The sequence below is a fragment of the Pseudorca crassidens genome, chromosome 1 (genome assembly GCF_039906515.1).
Source record: "Pseudorca crassidens isolate mPseCra1 chromosome 1, mPseCra1.hap1, whole genome shotgun sequence".
Lineage (NCBI taxonomy): Eukaryota > Metazoa > Chordata > Mammalia > Artiodactyla > Delphinidae > Pseudorca > Pseudorca crassidens.
The window spans coordinates 117303152-117329290 of NC_090296.1; the positions used below are offsets into that span (position 1 = coordinate 117303152).

The window sequence follows — 26139 nt, forward strand, 5'->3', positions numbered from 1 at the left end:
GCGCCACCAGGGAAGCCTGAGAATATTTTACTTAAACTGTGTTAGGTGACTCCAAAAAGTGGCTGTGTTATGAAGATACTGTTGTCAAAGATGCATGCAAAGATTGTGAACACACATTTCTATGAACTAGGAGTGGAAAAACAATATTTTAAAATTAATACTGGGATTTCCCTGGTGGTGCGGTGGTTAAGAATCTGCCTGCCAATGCGGGGGACACGGGTTCGAGCCCTGCTCCAGGAAGATCCCACGTGCCGCAGAGCAACTAAGCCCACGCGCCACAACTACTAAGCCTGTGCTCTAGAGCCCACGAGCCATAACTAGTGAGCCCACGAGCCACAACTACTGAACCTGCGAGCCACAACTACTGAAGCCCGCGCGCCTAGAGCCCGAGCTCCGCAACAAGAGAAGCCACTGCAATGAGAAGCCCTCATACCACAATGAAGAGTAACCCCCGCTCACCGCAACTAGAAAAAGCCCTCGCACAGCAACGAAGACCCAACGCAGCCAAAATAAATAAATTTATTAAAATAAATAAATTAAATTAATACTATGTTGGATATGGTAAGGGATTCTAAATAGGTACGTCTAACTAAATTAATAAATTAATGTGATAAAGAGAGTGTGTACCATTTGCATCCCTAGAAGTTGTATATTTTTTTGGACCCTCTCATTGGGGAAACAGCCCATCAGTTTATAGTCAGCCACCTAATATGTAAACATATTCATTCGGGAGGTGATAAGTTTTGCTGGCCATGTCCTTTAAGGCCTGGGATACACAGTGTGTAGGCTAAAGTTTACTGGGGGAGGATCCAGGAATATGGATAGAGCACTAGCCTGAAACAGATAAGAAGTCAGGTGCAAATTTCACCTCTTGTTAATTTCCCTTGGTTAAATCTGCCAGGACTAGCCTGAAACCTCCTGGTGGTGGTTTTGTTGTTGTGATTTGTCTTTTTTTTTTTTAGGGCTAAATCAGGAGAACTTGGCAGGTCCCTGAAAGTGTATAACAGCCCATTTTCTTTTTTTTTTTTTTAAAGCTGCTTTAAAACATATTTTAAAGCTGTGGATCCTCTTTTAAATGAAATCCTATATGGAACACCAATATACTGTTGAAATATCAGCAAAGCTTCACATTGTGCATTTTTAAAAATATTTATTTATGTATTTGGCTGTGTTGGGTCTTAGTTGCGGCATGTGGGATCTTTTCATTGCAGCATGCGAACTCTTAGTTGTGGCATGTGGGACCTAGTTCCCTGACCAGGGATCGAACCCGGGGCCCCTGCATTGGGAGCACGGGGTCTTAGCCACTGGACCACCAGGGAAGTCCCTCACATTGTGTTTTGATTTCAGAATTCTCTGAAGCCTTTTGTTTTAGTCAGTCTTATTTCTAAGACCTCTGTGAAAAGAGACAACAAACCAAGCTGCAGTTTGAAATACTGGAAATTACACTCTGGTTTTTACAATGTTGGTGAAATTAAGAACTTTAGTTTGTGATGCTAAAAAGACCAGTGAGTTCATTTTATGTGCAGTTAATCTGAAATGATTAACAATGGGCACAACATAGAAGTCATCAGCTATGCTTTAGTCACTGCCCATGATCGTCCATGGATGTTTCACAGTATTGACAAACATAAAAGTTTACATTTTACATGCAAGATAACAATGTATTAATGGGAGAGTCCTTATTTCTTTAAATGGTGGAAAAACACCACACAAGAAATCTCCACCTGTTGAAACAGCAACATCAAGTTTGGTCTTACCTGTGAGTTTTGTCTCAACCTGATTAATTGGGAAAGAGGGTCGTTGTTCAGCATCTAGTTTATAAACATCATAGTGAACACTGTATTTTTCATCTTTTCTCAGTAGCAAAGAAAAATTAAGTCCTAGTGCTTTGTCCTAAGACTTAATTCCCCTTAATCAAAGTGACTTCTCTTAAAAGGAAACGTATGCCTCTTATATTTTCTTTCTCAAAGAGAGGACTTGTGTTATTATATTTTTTACTATAATTAAGAAAAATTTCAACCAAGACATCTTCTGGTTGAAATAGGGGTAGAAGTAACCTTTCTGTTTCTCCTAGTTACTGGTACAACGTCCACCCCCACAAAAGTGGTCCCTGGAATGTAACTTAGGGTCCCACAGAATGCAGTCTCGAAGTCTCCAATCTCTCTACGTAGCCTGTAGTCCTCAGATCAAATAACACAACTCCAGAAGCATCCCCATCCCCACCCCAACCTCCCTCCACAGACATCCACACAAACCGGAAATCAAATGATAGCATCTTTGGCAAGCCCCCTAACTTTCCAACGCCTCGGTTTCCCTGCCTGCAAAATATAAAATCAGTTTCATATCTGAAAATGATTAACAATAGCAAGCGTTTTTTGGATCTTTACTTTATGGCAGGCCCTTCACATAGGTTCTCTCTTTTAATCATAACCACCACCCTATGCAGAAAGTAACTGCTGTTATTTCCATTTCACAGATGGGGAAACTAAGGCACAAGGAGTTAAGTTCCTTGCCTGGAATTGCACAGGAAATGGCAAACCAGTCTTTAAACCCATGTGGCTTGAATCCAGCCCCGAGGCCCTTAACTGCTCTGCCTTAATTCCTGAGACGGAGTGGTGAAGGTGAAGGAGACCAGGTGGGCAGGCAAGGTGACCAGCACAGGCTTGGCACAGAGTGGATGAGGGTTCCTGTCCTTCGAGGGTGACTTGTCTTGGTTAGTTGGGTGCATATCTGTCTCATCTTTTCCTTTATACACTTCTTGGGGACAAGGACTGTCTTTTCATCTTTTTAAAAATGTTTTCCTGTGCAACATAGGAATACAATGGTGTGGAGGACACCTATTTTCCTCCATTCTGTGTGTCACTAACCTATGCGATTTTTATTTCAGTTAAATTCTCCTTTTCCCTCCAGCTGCTGCAGCTCACAGGGTGTAATCAGCTCTACATCGAGCCCTTAACCTTATTCGTCACATGATAAAAATGCCGGACACACTGGTTGAATGAAGTGTGTGAATTGTATGCTGCTAAGTATTACCCTCCTTTTGTATGTTTTGTCGGGTCATCCTTCCTGGATGGTGTGTGCTGTGAGAGTAGGGACCATTTCTTTCCTTTTTCTTGCCCATGACATTGAAATCCAGGGAGAACCAGGGGACCAAGGTGGGCAAGTCCGTGGAAACCTAACCTTGGTCCCACTATTGCTAGAGGTTTTTCTGATGTGCCTGAGTCTCCCCTGGTACCAGACCGTTGCCTCTCATCCTGCCACCAGGTGAATTAGTGGTACATCTGGGAGTGAAAGTGTCTTGGTTATTTAGATCAGAAAACCAGGAGGACCAAGGCGTGCCAGGCCCACTTACATCAGTGTTGTTCATTTGTTTGCAAAGTATCAACTTTTATTTTTTAACCTGGGTAAAATGTACATGTGCTTTAAAAAATTATTTTCTATATTATTTTGCATTCAGAAATTTTTTTACATCTTTATTAGAGTATAATTGCTTTACAATGGTGTGTTAGTTTCTGCTTTATAACAAAGTGAATCAGTTATACATATACATATGTTCTCATATCTCTTCCCTCTTGGGTCTTCCTCCCTCCCACCCTCCCTATCCCACCCCTCTAGGTGGTCACAAAGCACTGAGCTGATCTCCCTGTGCTATGCGGCTGCTTCCCACTAGCTATCTGTTTTACGTTTGGTAGTGTATATATGTCCGTGCCTCTCTCTCACTTTGTCACGGCTCACCCTTCCCCCTCCCCATATCCTCAAGTCCATTCTCTAGTAGGTCTGTGTCTTTATTCCTGTCTTACCCCTAGGTTCTTCATGACATTTTTTTTTCTTAAATTCCATAATATGTGTTAGCATACGGTATTTGTTTTTCTCTTTCTGACTTACTTCACTCTGTATGACAGACTCTAGGTCCATCCACCTCATTACAAATAGCTCAATTTCGTTTCTTTTTATGGCTGAGTAATATTCCATTGTATATATGTGCCACATCTTCTTTATCCATTCATCTGATGATGGACACTTAGGTTGTTTCCATCTCCGGGTTATTGTAAATAGAGCTGCAATGAACACATTCAGAAATATTTTTAAACTTTTTTTATTGTGGTAAAATATACACAACATAAAATTTATCATTTTTAAGTGCATTTTATGTTTACAGTAGTGAGCAACCATCACCACTACCCATTTCCAGAACTTTTTATCCTCCCAAACAGAAACTCTGTACCCCTTAAACAACAGCCCCCGTTCCTCCCTCCCTCGCCAGCCTCTATTCTGTCTCTTTGAACTTGCCTATTCCAGGCCCCTCACATAACTGGAATCACACGATATTTGGCCTTTCGTGCCTGCCTTATTTCACCTGGCATAATGTTTTCAAGTTTTCATCCATGTTGTAGCGTGCATCAGAACTTCATTCCTTTTGAAGACTGAGTAATATTCCATTGCACGTGTAGATTGCATTTTGCTTATTTGCTAGTTTCTCTGTTCACCTGCTGGTGGACACTTGGGTTGTTTCTGAAGCACTCCTTCTTGAATGGTAACCCAGCCGCACCTCGGATTGGGACCTGAACCCACGAGCTCTGACTTAGGAGGGGTCTCGAACCCACTGGCTTTTAATTGAAGCGGCTCACCTGGTGTCAGGACTTACTGAAGCTCAGTTTCTTTTGTCTCATTGCACAAAGAATTCAGCGTGAGGCAAAGCAATGGGCACAGGGTGAGTTTATTAGCATAAGATGCTTGTGAGAGAGACAAGCGGGCGGGCAACGGAGCACAGCCGCGAGAAGAAAGAGGGATACATTTTTATAATCAAAGCAAAAGTAGGGAGGGGAGACGTCAAGGCTTACATTCTTGGGCAGACGTCAAGGCTTACATCATTAGTTCCTCCTTTGACCCTACATGGTTTAACCGGGACGGTCATGGCACTATTTAAATCATACGTATGTTAGCAAAAGAGTGGTAACATATACTAAATATAGTAATTCATCTCAGTTTCTTTCCCCTTTCACCTATATTCCTGTCTTGGTTACATGCAGAGATGCTACTCTTTAAGGACCATTAACTCCCTGACTTCATGTAACAAGATTCAGACCCCATATCTATTGTCTTGTGTTGTAACTCTCAGGGTTTGTGGCTTGAGTGTGTCTGGCGCTCAGATGCACCTGGTCTTCCTTCAAGGTAGTGCTGACTGTTGCTAGGTTACTGGATTCTTTTCTTGAGTGGTCATTAGTTTATAACAGTCTCCCAAACTCCCTTCCTCCCTGTCTTTAAGCCCCTAGTGGGATTTCTAAACTATTTAATTATCCTTCTCTATCCCTCTCATTTCCACCTTTTGACTATTATGAATAATTGCTTATACCATAAAGATGCATATTTACAATGAAACATAACTATATTATATTTTGCTACATAGTTCCAGATAATAATGCATAGGACCTAAAGAACTATAATAAAAAGCAAAAGTATAAACAAACCACAAAAACAAAAAAACCCCTTTAAGTTCCAAGGATGCATCGTTAAATAAGCATTTGCTGAAGGCCTGGGATGAGCCAGGCACACACCCTGCGTTTCCAACCATCTCAGGAGGGTCCTCCCCAGCTGGGGCGGATGGGGGTGCAGGGGAGACAAGGCCTAGGCGGGTAGCTTTGCCTGAAGGCAGATGTGGATGGCGCTGCAGGAGAGGTACAGGCAAGGTCTTGGGGCCTTCGGAGGCAGGGACAGAACCCGTCCGTGGGGCTCTGAGGAGGTGGCAGATCTGGGGAGTAGGTGAGGCACGGACTATGGTAAACTCCTAGCTCCGCTCTTTCTCTGCAGAACCCAGCTAGTATTTTTCAGTGTCTTGGACCTGCCCTGAGGGCTTTGGGTTCCTCTAGTTTACATTACTCACGGCTTATTAAACAGTCTGAATCCTGCGTTTAAGCAGCCCTGTTGCTCTGATTCAGAGCGCCTCGGATTTACCTGGTCTGGTCCTTTGGCGTGTCTTAGGGCAGCCACGCTCCAGTCAGCCTTGTGGAAGTGCTGCATCTCTTTGGGTGATCTGGAGCACAGCGCCTGATGGACTCGGACCCGGGATCACACTGTCTGTCCAGGTGTAGCACCTGATGCAGGGAGAGGGAGCAGCCCCAGCTCTCCCGGAGCTGTGTGACCTTGGGGAAGTTACTCCACCCCTCTGATCCTCTTGCGCAACATGAGGGCACTGGGTGACCTCTATGGCCCTTTCCAGCTGCTGTAATTTTATGATTGCCCTATTATGATTTAAGTACCTCCCTCTATCACTCTCGGAGTGAATGACTCAGCCGTCTGAGAGTTTCACTATTGTTTTTAAGGAAGCCTGGTTATTTTGCCATCACAAGCAAGGGTATGTCCCTTAGGGAAACAATCTGACAGTCTTGATCCAGCTGGAGTTAGGCTGACACTCACTGGAGTTCTTCACGCTGTATTCTTTCAGTGAAGCAGCTCGGACACCGGCTGGCCAGAGGCATCCGGAGCCATGTCAGAACTTTGAGCGAGGCCTGGTGACAGGGACCGGCCGTCACCCACCAGTCTTCCCAGCTCGGCTTCAAGATGCTAAGCCTGAAGCTCCCCAGGCTGTTCAGCATAGAACAGGTGCCCCAGGTACGTGCTGTTGTTCCGGTGGTTGAGTTCCAGGCTGGGACTAGGGCTTGGCCTCTGCAACATGGCGACTGCTATGTCTTCAACCAGTCTGCTCTGTGTACACCCACTCTCTTCAAGGAGCCCCTCCCAGACTCCCATTGGGGAATTCGACCTCCCGTTTCCCTCACCTACACCAAACCTGGAAACGGAAGTGATCCTAAAACCGTTTAAGTTGTAGCCCTTCCCTGTGACATCTGTATTTTTTCCCGAAGCAGAGTCATTATTGAGACTACTGATTCAAGCTACAGAGGTGAAGCTAGCAGCCCTTGTCTGAGTACCAATTTTTTAAGGACGCTCCTGGGGGTGCTTGAAAGCAGGCCAGGGGCAGAGTCACCTCAGAGTGTGGCTTTGTGGTTGTTCTCATCCTTTGCAGGAGGCCCAGGCCAGGTGTGCGTTGAGGCGATGAAGAGAGTTATTGATCCGCCTGTGCCTGGGTGCTCAAGGGCAGCTACCCCAAAACACCGGGGATACATTGATAATCTGCGTTTTTCATAAGCATTAGGCGAGGTCATGCTGCTTGTGAGCTGCGCCAGTGGTGCACCTCCTCCTTCCCTTGCAAAGTAAACGTCATCTCATTACACCCTTGTTTCGGTGTTATGTTTCCTTCCTCTTTGAACAAGAATAACTGTTGTTTCATGGATATTTCATCTGGAGGATGTCAGGGAGGGAGGGGAGATCTCCTTTCCACCCAGCCGACCGCCAAGCCCTTACGACTTTCCCCAGAAAAATAAATCCCAAATGATCTCAGCATCATGAATGGAAGGTTAAGAGGAGACAAACCACAAAACCCTCTTCCTGAAAGCCTGCGCGGCTAGGTGATGCCAGCAAGATGGCATCGGGGGAAAATCAGAAGGATGCGGAGCTGTTGAAGGGCAGAGATGAGGATGCGGCAGGTAACAGACACACTGGAAATGAGACCAGGTTCCCACAATGCTGTTGGGCAGGTGGCCCACCTCTGTTCTCACAAGGCTGTAGACATCTCTTCCTGGTGCACTGCCCCGGTTGGTCCTACTCACGGAGAACTAGTGGCTGTGATTAGCGGGGACACGGTGATCTTTTGATTCATTCACTCGTGACATTTTTATTGACTGCCTACTATGTGCAAGGTGTTACTCTGTACGGGGCCCAGAGGAGAATCACATACAAATCCTGGCCTTAAGGGGCTCTGTGTTGGCTGGGAAGATTTTAAATCGTTCAGGAGCACTTCCGTTGCAAAGTGGATTAGGGTGTGTGCTCAGAGAGGGACAGATGGGTTCAGAAGAGGGATTGGTCACTTCCATCATGGGGGAGGAGGGAATCAGGGATGTGTCCACAAAGGGGGCAACCTGTAAGATTGGGTTTGAGGATGGGTAGAATTTGGGGGGCGGGGAGAGCACTCCAAGTGAAGAAATGGCATGAGTAAAGGCCTGGAGCTGGGAAATCAGGGGGCAGGTGTGGGAACTCTTGGGGCGGGGATTATGGGTATCTGTTCGGATATCTTCCTGGGAGTTTTGGTCAAGGTTGGGTTCAGAGACTCTGCCCAGGAAAGAAGTGAAGGAGAGAGAATGGTCTCACTGGGGACCTTGGGTAAACTGCTAGGATTCTGAATGTATGGGCGTTCTGAGGGTGAGCACCGGACCGCCCCTGAGGGCTGAAGATTAATGTGTCTTCTCTGTCCGGTTTTTCATAAATGATGGAGATGACAATTTTCTCTTTAGTAAAATGGCACCAGTCAGAGGCAGAGAACCAACGTCACACGTCACATCCGTTTACTTCAGAACCTTCCTTGGGCTCCTGGGTTTCCCAGCATCACGCCCAAGTTTCATGCGGCCACAGAGGAAACACAGTGGCTCTGCCTGCCCGGAGGGTAGTTTTATTTGAGGATTTAGTGGGGGAGGGGGAAAGGCATTTTTAAAATATTCAAACAGATGCAAACATATTAAGGAGTAAATGCATAATTTTCATGAGTATTTAAAATAGGATACTTCATAGAAATATTAAGTTTACTTTTGGTGGGCTCTGTGGGTTCCAGTACTTGGTCTGCAGAATGACCTTGGGCAGAGTGCCCTTAGTCTCCCTACCTCAGTTTCTGCATCTGTAAAATGGGGTGGTGCTAGAATCTCTTCCTCAGGTAATGGTAAAGATTAAATGAGGTAACCTATGGGAAGTGCCTGGCATATGGTGAAGTCAGTAATGTTGGCCGTTATTATTATTATCAGCTCTCCTGTGCACTCCGCACTTGGAGGGGTGGAGTGTGTTGGGAGGAGACGTTAAGCAGCCCCTCCCACAGACTCCCACCCCAGCTCCCTGCCTGGTATTCACAGGCCCAACCCCTACCCACCTCCCCCACTGTTTTTCATCTGTAAACCCTCTTCTCCAGCCACACTGGTGCTCTCTCTAGACTTCCCACCAGATTGGATATTCACTTCTCTTGACCTCTGTTTGAAGAAGGCTTACCTCCCTTGCCCCTCCACCTGCCTTTCTGGCCTCCTTCTCCGTGGAGCTGCAGGTGCCCTCTCCCTTCCCTGAGCCCCTTCAGCTGTTGGTTGGCACCTCTGCAGGCTGCCCTATACGGCCACCTCTCCCTTCGTATATCAACCAGCTGTGTGGCCTGGGCCACTTCCCTATCCTCTCTGAGCCTCACCCATCAGAGGAGAGTGGGGCAGCGCCTCTTGGCATCCTCAGGGTTCTAATTCTGGTGCATTCCTCCTAATGGACTACTCACAGGAAAGGACAGTTCTCCCTTCCTGTAGAAGGTAGGACTTGGGTACGTGCCTCACAATTTCAAGTCTCCCTGTGTCTAATAACAGACCTGGGTACATTAGGGAGTTGTGAAAGATGTGAACAAACAGCTCAAGGAATGGAATAAATATCTAGCTGTTGACTCCTACACAGACCCAACCTAGAGACAAGCAGGGAAGTCTAGACAGCAAGTTAATATGGAACATGGCATGACACTTGGCCAGGAAACAAGAGTATTTTGTGTCAAATTGAGAATCTTTTGTTAACGGTAGCCTTGGCCCCCAGGCTACAGGTAAACTCACCGTATTGTCCTGGAAGCGTTAATTTAGGGGCACAGGCAGGAAGATTCCAGAGGTGCTTCCAGCATTTCCCAGCCTGGCACTGGAGCTCTGCCGCTTACTGTGGGAATTTGGACAAGACGTGTAACCTCTCCAAGCCTCAGTTTCCTTATCTGTGAAATGGAGATAATATCTGTCTCACAGAGCTATTGTAAAGATCCAAGAAAAATGAAATAGAGTAGTGGGATAATTATGAAGGAACAGAAGCAGAGCCAGATCAGTGGCTGGGAGTGGTGTTGGGTAGGTGGGCTTGGGCACCTGAAACAGGAAGCCATCTCAATAGGCAACTGGTTTCTCCAGCCGAGAATTTCTCACAGAGGGCGCTTGGATCACCACCACGAGAATACCTGGGAGCTTACGAAAGGGAGTCATGATTGCAGGCTCTTTGTATTGTTCTTGATTTTAATCTAAATGAATGCTTTCAACATTTCATCATTTAATATAATGTTAGCTCTTTCTGTGTGTATGGGTGTGTGTGTGTGTTTGTGTGTGTGTGTGTATGTGTATAAATAACCTTTATCAGGTTAAGAATATTCCTTTCTATCCCTAGTTTCCTAGGATTTTTTTTCCCCTCTAATCAGTAATAAATTTTTTTCTACCAGTATATCTTTTGAGATGGCCATATATGATTCATTTAAGTTATTAACGTGGTGAATTACATTGATTGATTTACTAATGTTAAACCAACCTTGCATTTATTTATTCATTTTATTTATTTATTTATTTTGGCCGCACCGCGCAGCATGCGGGATCTTAATTCCCTGACCAGGGATCAAACCTGTGCCCCTGCAGTGGAAGTGTGGAGTCTTAACCACTGGACCGCCAGGGAAGTCCCCAACCTTGCATTTAAATATTACTTGGTCATGATGGAGTATCTTTTTAATCTATTGCTGAAATCAGCTGATAGTTTGTCTAGGATCCTTAAATCTATTTATTGAATTAGCCTGAAATTTTTCCTTCTTATACTGCCCTCCGCTGGATTGGGGATTAAGATGGTGCCAACCACAAATGAGTTGGAGAGTGTTGCCTATTTATTCTATGGAAAATATATGTAATTTTTTTTTTTTGCGGTACGAGGGCCTCTCATTGTTGTGGCCTCTCCCGTTGCGGAGCACAGGCTCCGGACGCGTAGGCTCAGCGGCCATGGCTCACGGGCCCAACCGCTCCGCGGCATGTGGGATCTTCCTGGACCGGGGCACGAACCCGTGTCCCCTGCATCAGCAGGCGGACTCTCAACCACTGAGCCACCAGGGAAGCCCAATATATGTAATATTTGTATAATATTAGAATTATACATTCCTGACAGCTTGGTAGAATTTACCTGGAAAATTGTCTGAGCAGGGCCACCATGTTGCCCACCCGAGGGAGCATCGTTTATCTCTTAGTCTATGTGAGTGACAGACTGTGGAATTGTGCGAGGAGCCACTCGATGCTACAGCTGCATTTTCTCTGTAGAAAGTTCTTTTTATAACAGTTTTGTTGAAATATAATTCACATACCATAAAATTCTCCCTTTAAGAGTATATAGCTCAGTGGGTTTTAGTATGTTGACACACACAAAGTATGTTGGACAAAACCATCGCCAAATTGAATTTTAGAACATCGTTAACATCGCAGAAAGAAACTCTGTACCAATTAGCAGACATTTCCCACTGCCCCCACTCGCAGGCCTATGGCAACCACTAATTTACTTTGTCTCTACGGATTTGCCTCTTCTGAATATTTCATATAAATGGGGTCATGCAGTAGGTGGTCTTTTGTGAATGCCTTCTTTCACTTAGCATAGTGTTCTCAAGGTTCATCTGTGCTGTAGCATGGATTAGTACTTCAGTTGTTTTTATGGCTGAATAATATTCCATTTGTGGATATACCAGTTTGTTTATTCATTCTTCAGTTGATGGACACTTAAATTGTTTCCAATTTTTGGTTATTATGAGTAACGCTATGAACATTTGTGTACAAGTTTTTTTTTTTTTTTTGCGGTTCGTGGGCCTGTCACTGTTGTGGCCTCTCCCGTTGCGGAGCACAGGCTCCGGACGTGCAGGCTCAGTGGCCATGGCTCATGGGCCCAGCCGCTCCGCGGCATGTGGGATCTTCCCAGACCGGGGCTCGAACCCGTGTCCCCTGCATCAGCAGGCGGACTCTCAACCACTGCGCCACCAGGAAAGCCCTGTGTACAAGTTTTTGTGTGGCCATATTTTCAATTCCCCTAGGTACACACCTAGGAGTGGAATTGCTGGGTCACATGGTAACTCTACGCTTAACTTTTATTTTTATTGTGGCAAAATATACTTAACATAAAATTTACCATCTTAACCATTTCAAAGTGCACAGTTCTGTGGTATTAATTACATTTACCTTGTTTGGCAACCATCACCACCATTCATCTCCATTCTTTTTATCTTGAAAAACTGAAACTGTACCCATTAAATAAGAACTCCCCATTTTCCCCTACCCCAGCCTCTGACAACCACCATTAATACTTTTTGTCTTTATGATTTGACTACTTTAAGTACTTCATATAAGTGGAATTATATAATATTTTCTTTTTGTGACTGTTTTATTTTACCTAGCATAATGTCTTCAAGGTTTATCCATATTATAGCATACACCAGAATTTCCTTCATTTAAAAAGGCTGAATAATATTCCACTGTATGTACATACCACATTTTGCTTATCCATTCATCCATCAATAAGTACTAGGTTGCTTGTATGTTTTAGCTATTGTGAATAATGCTGACATGAACATAGGTGTAGAGAGATCCCTTCAAGACCCTGCTTTCAGTCCTTTTGGGTATGTACCCAGAAGTGTAATTGCTGGATCATTTGGCCATTAAAAAAAAATTGTTTTTTAAAGAACCACCCTGTTGCTTTCCACAGTGGCTGTACCATTTTACATTCCCACCAACAGTGCACAAGTGTTCCAGTTTCTCCACATCTTCACCAACACTTGTTTTCTGTTTTGTTTTTTTTTTATAGTAGCCATCCTAATGGATATGAGGTGATATCTCATTGTAGTTTTGATTTGAATTTCCCTGAAGATTAGTTATGTTGAGCATCTTTTCGTGTGCTTATTGGCCATTTGTATATCTTCTTCGGAGAAATGTCTACTCAAGTCTTTGGCCAATTTTTAAGTTGGGTCATTTTTCTTTTTTCTTTTTTTTTTTGGGTCATTTGTCTTTTTGTTGTTGAGTGGTAAGTGTTCTTTATATATTTTTGATACAAGTCCCTTATCAGATACATGGTTTGAAAATGTTTTCTACCATTCTGTGTGTTGCATTTTCATGTTATTGACGGTATCCTTGGAGGCACAAAAGTTTTAAAATTTAATATTATCTATTATTTTTCTTTTGTTGCTTGTGCTTTTGATGTTATAGCAAAAAAACCTTTGGCTGATCCAAGGTCATGAAGATTTACTCCTATATTTTCTTCTAAGAGTTTTATCCCTAAAATTTAAGTCTATGATCCATTTTTTTTGCGTTAGTTATTGCATGTGATGTGAAATAGGGGTCCAACTTTATTCTTTTCTTTTTTTCATGTGGGTATCAAGCAGTCCCAGCACCATTTATTGGAAAGACTATTCATTATTGTTTCGTTGAATTATCTTGACACCTTTATTGAAAATTGATTGACTATAAATGTGAGGGTTTATTTCTGGATTCTCAGTTCTATTCCATTGATCTGTTTGTCTCTTCTTAAGTCAGTACCACATTGCCTTGATTACTGTGCTTTGTAATGAGTTTTGAAATTGGGAAGTGTAAGTCCTTTAACCTTGATCTTCTTTTTCAAGATTGTTTGGCTGTTCAGGGTCCCTTGCATTTCCTTATGAATTTTAAGATCTATTTGTCAATTTCTGCAAACAGACAGACCAACAAAAAAACCAGGCAGGATTTTGAGAGAGATTGTACTGAATCTGTTGATCAGTTTGGGGGGCATTACCATCTTAATTATATTAAGTAAATTAAACCCATGAATATGGGCTGTCTTTTCATTTGTCTAGTTATTCTTTAATTTCTTTCAGTGATGTTTTGTAGTTTTCAGTATACAAGTCTTGCACCATTAAAATGATTTGTTAAATTTATTTCTAAGTATTTTATTGTTTTTGATGCTGTTGTAAGTGGAATTGTTTTCTTAAATTCATTTCAGATTGTTATTGCTAGAATATAGAAAACTGAGTTTTGTATATTTATCTTATATCCTGCATGCTTGCTGAACTAATTTATTCTAATAGTATTTTAGTGGTTCCTTTAGGAATTCCTGTATGTAAGATCATGTCATCTGCAAATAGAGATAGTTTTGCTTCTTCCTTTTAATCTAGTTGCTTTTTATTTCTTTTTCTTGTCCAGTTGACCTAGCTAGAATCTCCACTACAATGCTGCATAGAAGTGGTGAGAGCAGACATCCTGATCATAGGGGAAAAGCATTCCATTAAGTATGTTAGCTGTGGGTTTCTCGTAGATGGCCTTTGTTGGTTTAAAGAAGTTCTATTACTATTTTGTGGAGTATTCTCTTATCATGAAAGGGTATTGGATCTTGTGACATGCTTTTTCTGTGTCTATTGACATGAATATGCCATTTTTGTTTTTCTGTTCTCTTCTTGGTTAATCTTGTCAGTTTGTCTTTTTTAAAAAAAATTGAAGATGATTTGGGCTTTGTGGAGCCTCTCTATTATGTATTTTATATCTCTAATGTCTTTTTGTTATTTTTATTATTTTCTTTCTCCTTTGGGTTTATTTTGCTGTTACTGCTCTAACTTCTTAAGTTAATCACTCTACCACTGTAATGTAAGCAATTAAATATATATATATTTCTCTCTAAGTATTGCTTTAACTGCAGTCCACATATGCAGTTCTAATTAATTTCTAACTTCCATTTTGATTTTTTATGCAACTTAACGATTGCTCAAGGTATCCATAATTGAAATGTGTTAAAAATCTTTCCTAATGGTGTCAGATTTGTGAATTACTCCTTGTAGGTAAGTCAGTTTTTGCTTTATATATTTTGAGCCTGTGTTTTTTAGGTCCATCCAAGTTTGTAATTGTATCTTTCCGGTGAAGTAAAGTTCTTATTATTTCTAAAAAGTGATTCTCTTTATATCTAGTAACGCTTTTTGTCTTAGCATCTGTCTGATAGTTGTACAGTGACTCCAGTTTTGTTGTTTTCGTTATGTGTCTGGTTTATTTCTTTCCTTACTTTGACTTGTAATCTCTCCCAGTCCTGATATTTTAGTTGTGTCTCATGTAAATGGCACATAGTTGGATTTCATCTAGATTGACAATATTTGTCATTTAAAGGGACGGTTTAGTCTGTTGATATTTATAATGAGTATTGAAATATTTGCATTTATTTTGATCATCTTATGTGCTTTCTATTTGTCCTGTTTTCTCTGTTGCCCTTCCCTTCCTGCGCTCTTTGAATTGAGTTTTACATTCTTCTTTTCTTTTTCCTTTTGAACATGCTGTTTTCTCCTGCCCTTGTTTTATAATTAATATGCTAGAAATATTCTCTGAATTCATCAGCTTAATGGTTACTTCAGCTGTCTTTACATGAATAACTGTAGGAAGCAGGAAGGACTAGGCTATGCTGAGTTTAAACATTACCCCAGATAGCTCAGTGACTTAACAGAGCAAAGGTTTATTTCACCCTCACATTACATAGCTAAGTGGTCAGTGAGGAATTGTGAAGGGCCCAGGCAGATGGAAGGTCTGCCACCTCATAGCTGCTCCATCTGGAACATGTGGCCTTCTAGGTCGCCACAGAAGGGGAAGAGAGAGAGGTGTCTTAGGTTGGGTTTCCCAGAAACAGGCTCTGAGACAAAGATGTACATGCAAGAAGTTCATGAGGGAGTGTTCTCAGGAACACCTGTAAGGAAGTGGGGGAAGCAGGCTTGGATAGAAGGAGAAGTTGCATCAGAGGCCTCTGCTGACCACCCAGGGAGCTCTGGAGTGGGGTTGACCCTTCAGAGTTGTCCCCAATGAGAAAAGAAGGCCAGGACTTTGTATCCATCCTTAGTGGGTATGTGCTGCCCCTGTACAGTGAGCATAATGTGGTCAAGGTAGCAGCGTTTGGCCAAAAGTGATTCCCAGAGAGGGATAGTGGCTCAGTTCTGAAAAGGGGAAGAGTTGCATCCCCAGTCCGTCAGGACGTCTCCTACAAGAAGGCATTGTTCTTCAACTGCCCTGGCCTGGAATTAACTTTAACCAGAAATAGTCAACATGGCCCCAACCTAACGACAAGACAGTCTGAGACATGTAAGAAAGCACATGTGATACTTGGTGAGCACCAACTGTCTCTACCATGCCTCACTTAACTTCTTGGATCTGAGGACTGGTGACTTGCAACAGTTCTAGACATTTACCAGTTAACTCTTCAAATATCACATCAGAACCATTATATTTTCTCCTTCTAGAGAAATATTCATTATGTCTCTTGTTTGCTTTTTCACATCTTCTGTCTCTTAATCTCTCTGGACCGCATCCTGGATACTTTCTTTGGATCTACTTTCAGTTGACTAATTTCCTTGTCAGCTTGGTCTAGTCTGCTCTTTATCCTTTCAGTGACTTTTTATTTCAATTATTATTTTTTTAATTTCTAAAAGTTATATTAGGTTCTTTTCAAATCTGCTTGCTTATTGTTCATATTTTTAAGCTCTCTCTTTAAACACATTGAACACAGTTATTTGACATTTCAATATCTGTTCTTTGATCTCTCTTTCTGCTATCTCCTATGTTTTGCTGTTTCTCATTCATGGCATTTTGTTTCTGGGTGTGTGCATGCTTGTTTTTTTTGTTTTTATTTTTTAACATCTTTATTGGAGTACAGTGCATGCTTGTTTTAACGTAGAAATCCTTCAGAGAGGATTTGCATTTGTTTCGTTGCTTACCTGAGGGAACTACAAAACTTTGACCTCTATCTATTTGTAACCACTTAAAATTTTCCACTTGAGAGTTCTCGGACCGCAGTGGTAGTGTGGATTTGGACCAAAAACCCCTGTGAAGATGAACTGATGGTTCTGAATTCTTGAGAGAGATTTTTTTTTCAGGGAGACAACTTTTGTAATTGTATTATTCTGTCTGGTAGGATTTATTTTACGTTCACTTATGTTGAAAGTCCTGGCTTTATTGATGAGGTCTCCTATTAGATTCCCTGCCTTTGATGGGCCTTGGATTTCATCTCTCATTTGCAAATGCTGGCAGCAGAAACTCTGAGGGTGAAAGCAGCGTACCTCCCAGGGTGCCTGGTTTCCCTTTGTTTTGAGGGTTTTGTGACTTCCTTGCTTTTGTGCCATCTTGCTGATAGATTTATCCAGCATAGAATGCAGGCTTCATCCAGCATTTTAATTGTTTTCGTTGGAAGGATCCTTCATGACATCTAATCGACCATCATTCTGCCAGAACCAGATGTTCCCCAGCTATTCTTCCAGGTCCTTCCTGCATCACACGGGTCCAGTGATCCCTTCCTTCTGAAAACTTGCGTAACATCTAGTATATCCATGAAATGTTTGTAGCAATCCTTGGTTCCACCAGGCTGGGTGCAGTGAAGCATCCTGGGCTTTTCCATCTAACAAACTAGGAGTTGCATTTTGGTTCTGCTATTTCTTATGAAATAGCAGATGAAGCTCCATCTCACCGAGCTTCAGTTTCCTTATCTGTAAAATGGGCTTGACAATCCCTACCTTTCAGTGCTCTCACGATGAGCAAATAAAATCGGGTCTGCCCCTGCCGTGTTCTGGATCTGAATCAGGAGAACAAATAGAGGCCACAGACCATATGCCTAAATATGTAAAAGTCACAAATGAAGCTCATAGTTATATAAATTCTACCTTGACAAATATGCCTTCATAATGACAAAAAACAATATGTAAAGCTCCGATTTTTGTATAGCTAACGCCAGCAAAATGTCAAAGACAGCTAAACTTAATTATTATCGCACATGTTTGGATACAATGTTGATGGATTGGTGATGTTTAGATGGGCATAACATACATAATTCATACATTTACATGTTTATTCTATAAAATTTATTTTTCTTGCCTTCATTTCAGCAAAATTTTGAGATGTTGTAATCAACATGATCACATAATTTGTGTTCTGTTAACAGTGATGTCAAAACAGACCATTATTCTTGAATCACTGTAGTTCTTAGATTTTTTTTTTAATTTTAATTAATTTCATTTGGGAGAAACTTCTGTTGAGTTTTTATTCAGTTCTGCTGAGGCAGAGCAACTGGAATTATCAAAAAATATTCTTAAAGCCACATTTAGAATCAGGAATGAGTATAAAATTTACATACCAAGTTCAGACATTGTAATGAGGTTTCGTATGATAGAATTAAGCGGGAAAATTATTAAATATTTTAATTTCATATGGCTTGCCATCTTTTATGTTGCTGTTTTCACTTTCTTAAAACAATATCTAGATCCATATAGTACTTACTTGATTTTTCTTTTTCCAAGAAAAAAATAGAAAGAAAACAAAATAGCATCTTGCTCAGTCAAAATTATACCTCAGTCTGCAATGACCAGAAAAGTAATTTCTGTGGGAATCAGTTTCAGGATTGTTTGTATGTGAATCTTCTCTTTCACAGTCCACAGACATTTTTGTTTCCTTATTTGAATTTTATTTTATTGGAATATCATTTTTGTTGCATATTTCACGTGTGGCTTCTTTAGTTTAGAAAAGTCCTAGACATATTTAAAATAATAAATATGCATTTTTAATCCCTTTAAAAGTGAAATAGCCAAACTAGATTTTTTTTTTTGGTAGGCTTTTGCTAACAACATCCCATAACATATATCTGTGGACAGCTCAGGTTCAAACCAAAGATGGGATTTGCTCTGTATTTGAGGACCTTCTGTTGTTTCACTGATTTCTTTCAGTCATCTTGCATCTTGCCTAAATTTTACCTAAGTGTTTAATGGTATTTATTTGGCATTCCCATTGCAAGAATAAGAGTAGTTTGTGGCCAAATTTGATATGTGTTTCAGGAAGATATCCCATATTGGGGAAGTTTCTGTGGATGTCGTATATAATCTTTGAATTGTTCCAAAGGAAGGCATCAATTCTCCTAGTAAGAAATTGAAACCATGTGCTGCCATCTCCAGCTCTAAGAATGCTTTTGGATTTTTGGACAAATCCTGACCTTGTATTAGTTTTCTGTTGTTGCCATAACAAATTACCACAAATCTGATGGCTTAAAAAAGAAGATAAATTGATTACCTTACAGTTCTGTAGGTTAGAAATCTCACATGGGTCTCGCTAGGCTAAAATCAGTGTCGATGGAGGCTCTCTGGGGAGAACCTGTTCCCTTTTCCAGCTTCTGGCAGCCACCTACAGCCCTTGGCTCCTGGCCCACTCCCTCCATCTGCAGAGCCAGCAATGTTACATCTCTCGACCCTTCTTCACAGTCACATCCCCTTCTACCTCTCCCTTCCACTTTTAAAGGTTTTTTTAAAAAATTTATTTATGTTATCTATTTATTTTTGGCTGCGTTGGGTCTTCGTTGCTGTGCGCGGGCTTTCTCTAGTTGCGGTGAGCGGGGGCTACTCTTCATTGCGGTGCGTGGGCTTCTTATTGCGGTGGCTTCTCTTGTTGAGGAGCACGGGCTCTAGGCGCGCCGGCTTCAGTAGCTGTGGCTCGCAGGCTCTAGAGCGCAGGCTCAGTAGTTGTGGCACACGGGCTTAGTTGCTCCGCGGCATGTGCGGTCTTCCCGGACCAGGGCTCGAACCTGTGTCCCCGCATTGGCAGATGGATTCTTAACCACTGCACCACCAGGGAAGTCCTCTCCCTTCCGCTTTTAAGAACCTCGTGATTACATTAGGCCTACCTGGATAATCAAGATAATCTCCCTATTTTAAGGTTAGCTGATTAGCAACTTTAATACCATCCCGTGACCTTAATTAACCTTTGCCGTGTAACCTAACATATATACAGGTTCTGGCGATTAGGACATGGACATCCTTGAGAGGCAATTATTTTGCCTACCACAGACTCTCAAATCATGTTATCACAAGCTTGCCCATGGCAGATTTTTAAATCAATGCCTAAATTCTAAGATTCTTTTTCTAGTTCTTAAATCAAAGACTGTATTATTATAATAAAGTAAAACTGATGGAATGCTCCATTGTTTCAACTTCGTCACTTTCTTCTTCTGCAGATCAACACTCCGTATAATGTTCGTCATTCAGTGGGGCGTCTCACCCTGGTACACCTACCTGTACTGAGTAACATTTACTTTTTAAAAACATCCTATGTGTCTTTGTTTTTTTCACTTTATTGCTCATTAAAGTACTCATCTCCTTCAGATCCTCCATCCTAGATACAGTGATCATTTGTTCACTACTGTGTATCCATCTTACATGTTCGGCCAGAAGAAGTTTACCATCATGTATAAATATTGTCCTGCATGTATGGAAAGCGTCGTTATGCTTGACTGAATATTAGACACTTACCTTTTAAAGAACATCACCCCAGTGTTCTAAACTGACCTTTATCTGTAATTGCTTAATACCAACAATGGCTGGCTATTAATTCCGCCAACTTACAGTTCTAGTAATTGCATGTGGGTTTTATACCAGTGATGTTTTATGTGTTTTAGATTGAGAACCTAAGTGTTCTCTTTTACCAGGACCAAGCATGGTCCGTCCTGCACGAGACAGCGGCTTGGTGTCCGACCCAGTGTCAGACACGTGGCAGATACTCACTAAATAGACTGGTTATACTCGATACAGCAATTTGTGGCGTGCTCTCTTCCTCCCCATTCTATCCATGCCTCTGCCTACCAGCACCTCACCAGACTCCTCGCTGGTCTCTCACTGTCCCCTCCCTTGCTTTTCATGCCTGTGTCTTTGGGTTCATCTTAACATACCTAAAGGGCACCTCCTCTTCTGTGATGAACTACAGATGCTGGACAGGGAGGTGACAGCACGATGCTGAGGCAGGAGCCTGGGCTGGGAAGCCGGAGATAGCTGCAGAATCAGCGTGTGCTGGGAGTGTGTTGGAAATGAAGATCCATCCCAGCCCCACCGAACTGCAGTAAGATCCCTAGGTGATCTGCGGACACCTGCAGAAGAAAGTTGGAGAAGCACTGGCTTAGAGACTTTGTCCCCCAACCTCACCACTTGCACTTTGTATGAGCTCAAGCTGCCATAAAAAGTACCACAGACGGGGTGGCTTAAACAACAGAAATTTATTTTCTCACAGTTCTGGAGGCTGGAAGTCCGAGATCAAGGTGCCGGCAGGCTTCTTCTGAGGCTTCTCCTCAGCTTGCAGAGGGCCACCTTCTTGCTGTGTCCTCACATGGTCATCCCTCTGCGCACGCACATCCCTGGTGTCTCCCTCTGTGTCCAAATTTCCTTTTCTCGTGAGGGACACCAGTTAGATTAGATTAACTGTCTTGTTTTGACTTAGTCACCTCTTTAAAGACTATCTCCAAGTACAGTTATATTCAGAAGTGCTGGAGTTAGGGCTTCAACATATGAATTTTGTGGGAGAGGCAATTCAGAACCATGACATCACTTTAAAGAAGAAGCAACTAAGGTTCAGAGAAGTGTGTGACGGTCCACAATGACACTGCCGGCTGAGAGGTGAGAGCTTCATCTCCGACAAGCCCTCTGGAGTGGCAGGGAAGATAGTGTGAGAGACCAGGACACGGAGTCTGATGTCTCAGCTTTGCTCCCACTACTTCTGTGATCCTCGATAAATGCCTTAACATCCACAGACCTTAGTCTCCTTTTCTGTGAAATGGGGACAGTAAAAGGCTGTCCCTCACGCGGCCGTGAGGATTCAGTGAGATCTAGATGGGAAATGCAGATTACCATGCCAAGGCCGGTGGCCTGCTGACCCCGCTCTGACAGCCTGTGTGCTTTTCCTGCCATCAAAATCCTCTCTTATTTACTGCTAGCCAGAATGCCTGATTATTTTCCCCAGGTGATTTGCAGTGTAATAGCTGGAAAAACCAAGGGTTTAAAATGGTCACAGTGGAATTTCAGGCATTGGCTGGCAGGGGCACAGGGCTGTTCTTGAAAGCCGAGTTCGTGGCAGGCAGTAAGAGAAAAACCCGCTGACGTGCTCTTGCCCTTCCACCTGGCTGCCTGAGGGTTCTCGCTCCTAAATTATAGGCCACGCGCAATTTGATTTCGTTTCATTCTAAATTGCCCAGCCTGCAACCTGGGAGGAAATCAATTCTGCTGTGCAAATATGCCAGCGCCTGCTAACTTTGGGCCGCTTACAAATGAGGCCCAGCTACGGAGTATTAAGGCAATGACCACAGTTTGCCTTTGGGGGTCAAACTAGGCACGAACGCAAAATTGTTTTCAAGTGTTTTGCTGTTCAGATTTATGTAGCATGCATCCTGTGAGGATCTATTCTATGCAAAGTGCTTTGCTAAGGCTGGAGCCGGACAATGGAGAGAACGTGTCTCCCTTCCTGTGCTTGGAGGGGCTCAGAGGCAGAATCACTCTTCTGAGACAGAGGGGCTCCCTTTCTTTTATCCATCCTTTATCCATCTGTCATTTTTTTTTTTTTTTTTTTGGAGGGGCTGCTTAAAATCCTACCCCCATGTCTGGCGTCAGGATAGCCGGTCAGAGGGAAGCAGTTTCTTTTAATCTGTGCCCAACCCTGGCCTTGGTGGTAAGGCATTCTCCCCAGGTCTGGGGCTAGATTCTTCAGTGTGGTCAAGTTGTCTAGTTTGTGGACTTCCCAGCTCCTCTGTTCCCCTCTGGCTTTTGACTCTATCAGCATCCTCTCTTGCCTCCCAGAATGCAGGGTCCAAAGAGAGAAAGACAGTAGTCATATCCTGAGTCACCGTGGACAAAATGTGGGAGACTCCCCCCTGCTCTGGGTCCTGTCCATCCACCGTCCAGCTGTGGCTGTCACTGCATCTGAGCTGTCCTGCAGCCCCGCCCTGCTTCCTCCCTGTGTGTCACCCTCACATGCCCAGGGCTCTGTAGGCCCCTTGTAAGATCTCCTGCTATACGGGATCTGCTGAACTTATTCACATGAAGCAGTGAATAATTAATAACAGTTGCTCCTTTCTGGAGTCCTTGCATTTTAACAAGAGGCCAGTGCTTTAATAAAAAAAAAAAGAGGGCTTCCCTGGTGGTGCAGTGGTTGAGAATCTGCCTGCCAATGCAGGGGACACAGGTTCGAGACCTGGTCCGGGAAGATCCCATATACTGCGGAGCAGCTAAGCCCACTTGCCACAACTACTGAGTCCGTGCGCCTAGAGCCCATGCTCCGCAATGAGAAGCCACCACAATGAGAAGCCCGCGCACTGCAACGAAGAGTAGCCCCCGCTCACCAAAACTAGAGAAAGCCCGCGCGCAGCAGCAAAGACCCAACACAGACAAAAATAAAATAAATAAATTTATTAAAAAAATTTTTTTTTAAGGAAGAAAGCAATAAACATAACAGGTAGAATGATAGGCCTGTAGTTTCTGCTGGAGGGCCTTACGCGTGCCTGCCAAGCACGCGCCATCGTCCTCGCTTGAATCAAAGGCTGAAGGCCATGAGCCCGTTTGCCGCCTTGTCAGCAACCCTGGTGGGTGGGCAGCTGCAAGCCGACATGCCTGCTGCCCATTAGAGAAGCTTGTCCACTGAAAACCGGGGATGTCAGCAGAAATGCACAGTGAATCAAAAACTGGAACAAATCGCTTTAATTAGCTAAAACCCAAACCTAATTCAAACAGTATTTCTTCACTGGACCATGAACCAACCTCATTCTCCCCCTGTCCCTAGTTGACTAGTTTCACCCAGAATTGAACCAAGATGGGAATGTGCTCACCATCTGGTGAGCAAAGGCCCCCCATTTCATAGGTGTGGACACTGAGCCCTGAGAGTTGTGGCCCAGCTCAAGGTCATAGGGCACCTAATGGGTGCAGATTTGACTCTTTACTCTGATATCCCCTTACTAATTTCTCTACTATTCCATGAGACCTGTTGACTCAGAACCTCAAGATATAGTCCAAGTTATGCCATACATTGTGTATTCTTTTAAAAAAATTTTTGGCTGCGTTTGGTCTTTGTTGCTGTGCACGGGCTTTCTCTAGTTGTGTTGAGCAGGGGCTACTCTTCCTTGCCGTGCACAGGCTTCTCATTGCACTGGCTTGTCTTTGTTGTGGAGCACAGGCTCTAGGCACGCAGGCTTCCGTAGTTGTGGCTTGCGGGCTCAGTAGTTGTGGCTCACGGGCTCTAGAGCACAGGCTCAGTAGTTGTGGCGCACAGGTTTAGTTGCCCCGCGGCATGGGGGATCTTCCCAGACCAGGGCTCGAACCCGTGTCCCCTTCATTGGCAGGCAGATTCTTAACCACTGTGCCACCAGGGAAGTCCCTACATTGTCTATTCTTGTGGTTTTTGTTTTGTTTTTGATTATTTATTTATTATTTTTTAAACCATTTTTAAAAATTGAAGTACAGTTAATTTACAATGTTGCGTTAGTTTCAGGTGTACAGCAAAGTGATTCAGTTATCATATATATTCTTTTTCGGATTCTTTTCCATTATAGGTCATTACAAATATTGTGTATTTTTGAATCAAGATCCTCTCTTAAATTAAGAAGTTGGTAACCCAAATGGGAAATGGGTGGTTAGGTAGGAATTCTCCCAGCCTTCCATTCCTCCCACAGCCCTAGAAAATCAGAGGGAAACCTTTAAAATTGATTGTGATTCAATTTACATTACGATTACTAATATTGTCATTGTCATTATTTGCCTCAGTTAATCTACTTATTTTTACTTACCTCTCAAAGTTATAACAACATTCGGCTAAGTCAGTGGTTCTTAACTAGGGGAGATTTTGCCCCCAGGGACATTGGCAATTTCGGGAGACATTTTTGGTTGTCACGTTACTGCTAAACAATGCCGAGGACAGCTCCACCCCCAGCACAAAGAATTGTCTGGCCCCAAATGTCAACAGGGTCCAGATTGAGAAACCCTGATCTGATCAACACAAAAGGGGGAGAAAATCTCCTGCAAATCCTGCTAGTTCAACAAATAAAACTGTTTCCTTTTCCGTGTTTCTCCCAGTCTCCACCCCACTATGTGTACTTAAAATTTCTATAGTTCTGTCATCATGGCAGGAATACAGTTGACATCCCACTTTTTTTCACTTAATATCGCATCCTGAGCTTTTGACCCTCATGCCTCATCGTCTCTATAATTACCATTTTTAATGGATGTGATGCAGTCCTCCAAGCAGGTTGACACCCCCTATTTTACCTGACCCGTCCAAGTTCTCATCCGGGATGGTTACTGAGAGCCTTGCCAGGTGGGCTGCGTGGGGTGGGGAGCTTGCGTGGGCCCTGCTGTGACCAGCCTTCTCCTCCACCTGCAGCGCAGGCTGATGCCATCATAGTTTTCATCGTCAACAGGCCTTTATGAAGCACCTTGGTGAATATATCCTGGCCCCGGCGGGGAGGGATCTTCCGCAGAGATCATCCCACCAGCCCCTGACATCCAAGGCTTGTTGGCTCGAACAGGCAGCATATATGTCAACCAACCACGAAGGCATCCGAAGACTGGGCTGTAGGCCCCCTGCACAGGGTGCGAAAGCAGATTCTTAGGCAATATTCATGACAGGAGTAAGTGCATCTGGAATGCAAAGACAGGCTGGATCCCCAAAGGGAGTCAGGGCCTTGAATCCTCTCCTCCCCCTGACTGCAGGCTTCTGGAAGGACGTGGGAGTTTAGAAGCGATGGGAGGGAGGCAGGTGAAGGACCCGGGGTCAAGTGTTCCAGGCTCCAGTGTACAAGTGCACAGCCTGGGAGAAAACTAGAGACTACCGGAGACGTTCCTCCTGAGACCTTCCCGCCACCCTCTCGTCTCATCTCGGCGCCCCTTTCTCTTCCCCCTGCAGGTGTTCCACGAGCAGGGCATCCTCTTCGGCTACCGACATCCACAGAGTTCCGCCACGGCCTGTCTCCTCAGCCTTTTCCAAATGACCAATGAGACCCTCAACATCTGGACGCACTTGCTGCCCTTCTGGTACCTCCCAGCCCCCTTGACCAGCTGCTCACTCAGAGCCTGGGGACTGGGGCTTCTTTAAACACAGCTGGGGTGGAGAGAGCTGAGATTCCGTGATGGGATTTGGGGGACTCCCCCGTGGTGCTGGGAGGCGTGGCGGTCTGCTGCTGGGGTGAGCTCTAGGACCCAGATTGTGGTAGGATTGGAGGGGCTCCTGGAAGTTCCCTGGTCTTTCCCTGCTCCCCTGCTTCGGGTCCTGACTTGAGAGGATTGTCTTATTCGGTCTTGGAGGCTTTCTGGGTCTTTTGGAAGCCCTGGCTAAAATTCCCTAGCTTCGGCAAGTCACTTAACCTCTCTGGGCTTCGCATTTTCCCACACGCAGAGCAGGTTAGCCTGCGCCTTTCCTGGGGTTGCCCTGAGGATTAGGGGAGGAGGCATTGGAAAAGGCATCGGGCACGGAGCTGTGGGTGCCT

General features: G+C 43.6%; 1 protein-coding gene across 4 annotated transcripts in view; it reads left to right on the forward strand.

Annotated features, from left to right (window-relative positions):
• Positions 1 to 26139, forward strand: part of PAQR5 (progestin and adipoQ receptor family member 5) — a 91418-nt gene that overhangs the window by 37797 nt on the left and 27482 nt on the right. For 3 of the 4 annotated variants that reach the window (XM_067751887.1, XM_067751874.1, XM_067751889.1), the window contains exons 2-3: positions 6443 to 6609; positions 25560 to 25687. In XM_067751887.1, coding sequence (XP_067607988.1) covers positions 6559 to 6609; positions 25560 to 25687 — 179 coding nt within the window. In that variant the 5' untranslated portion in view covers positions 6443 to 6558. The remainder of the gene's footprint in view (positions 1 to 6442; positions 6610 to 25559; positions 25688 to 26139) is intronic. The other variant, XM_067751884.1, reaches the window with a different exon arrangement.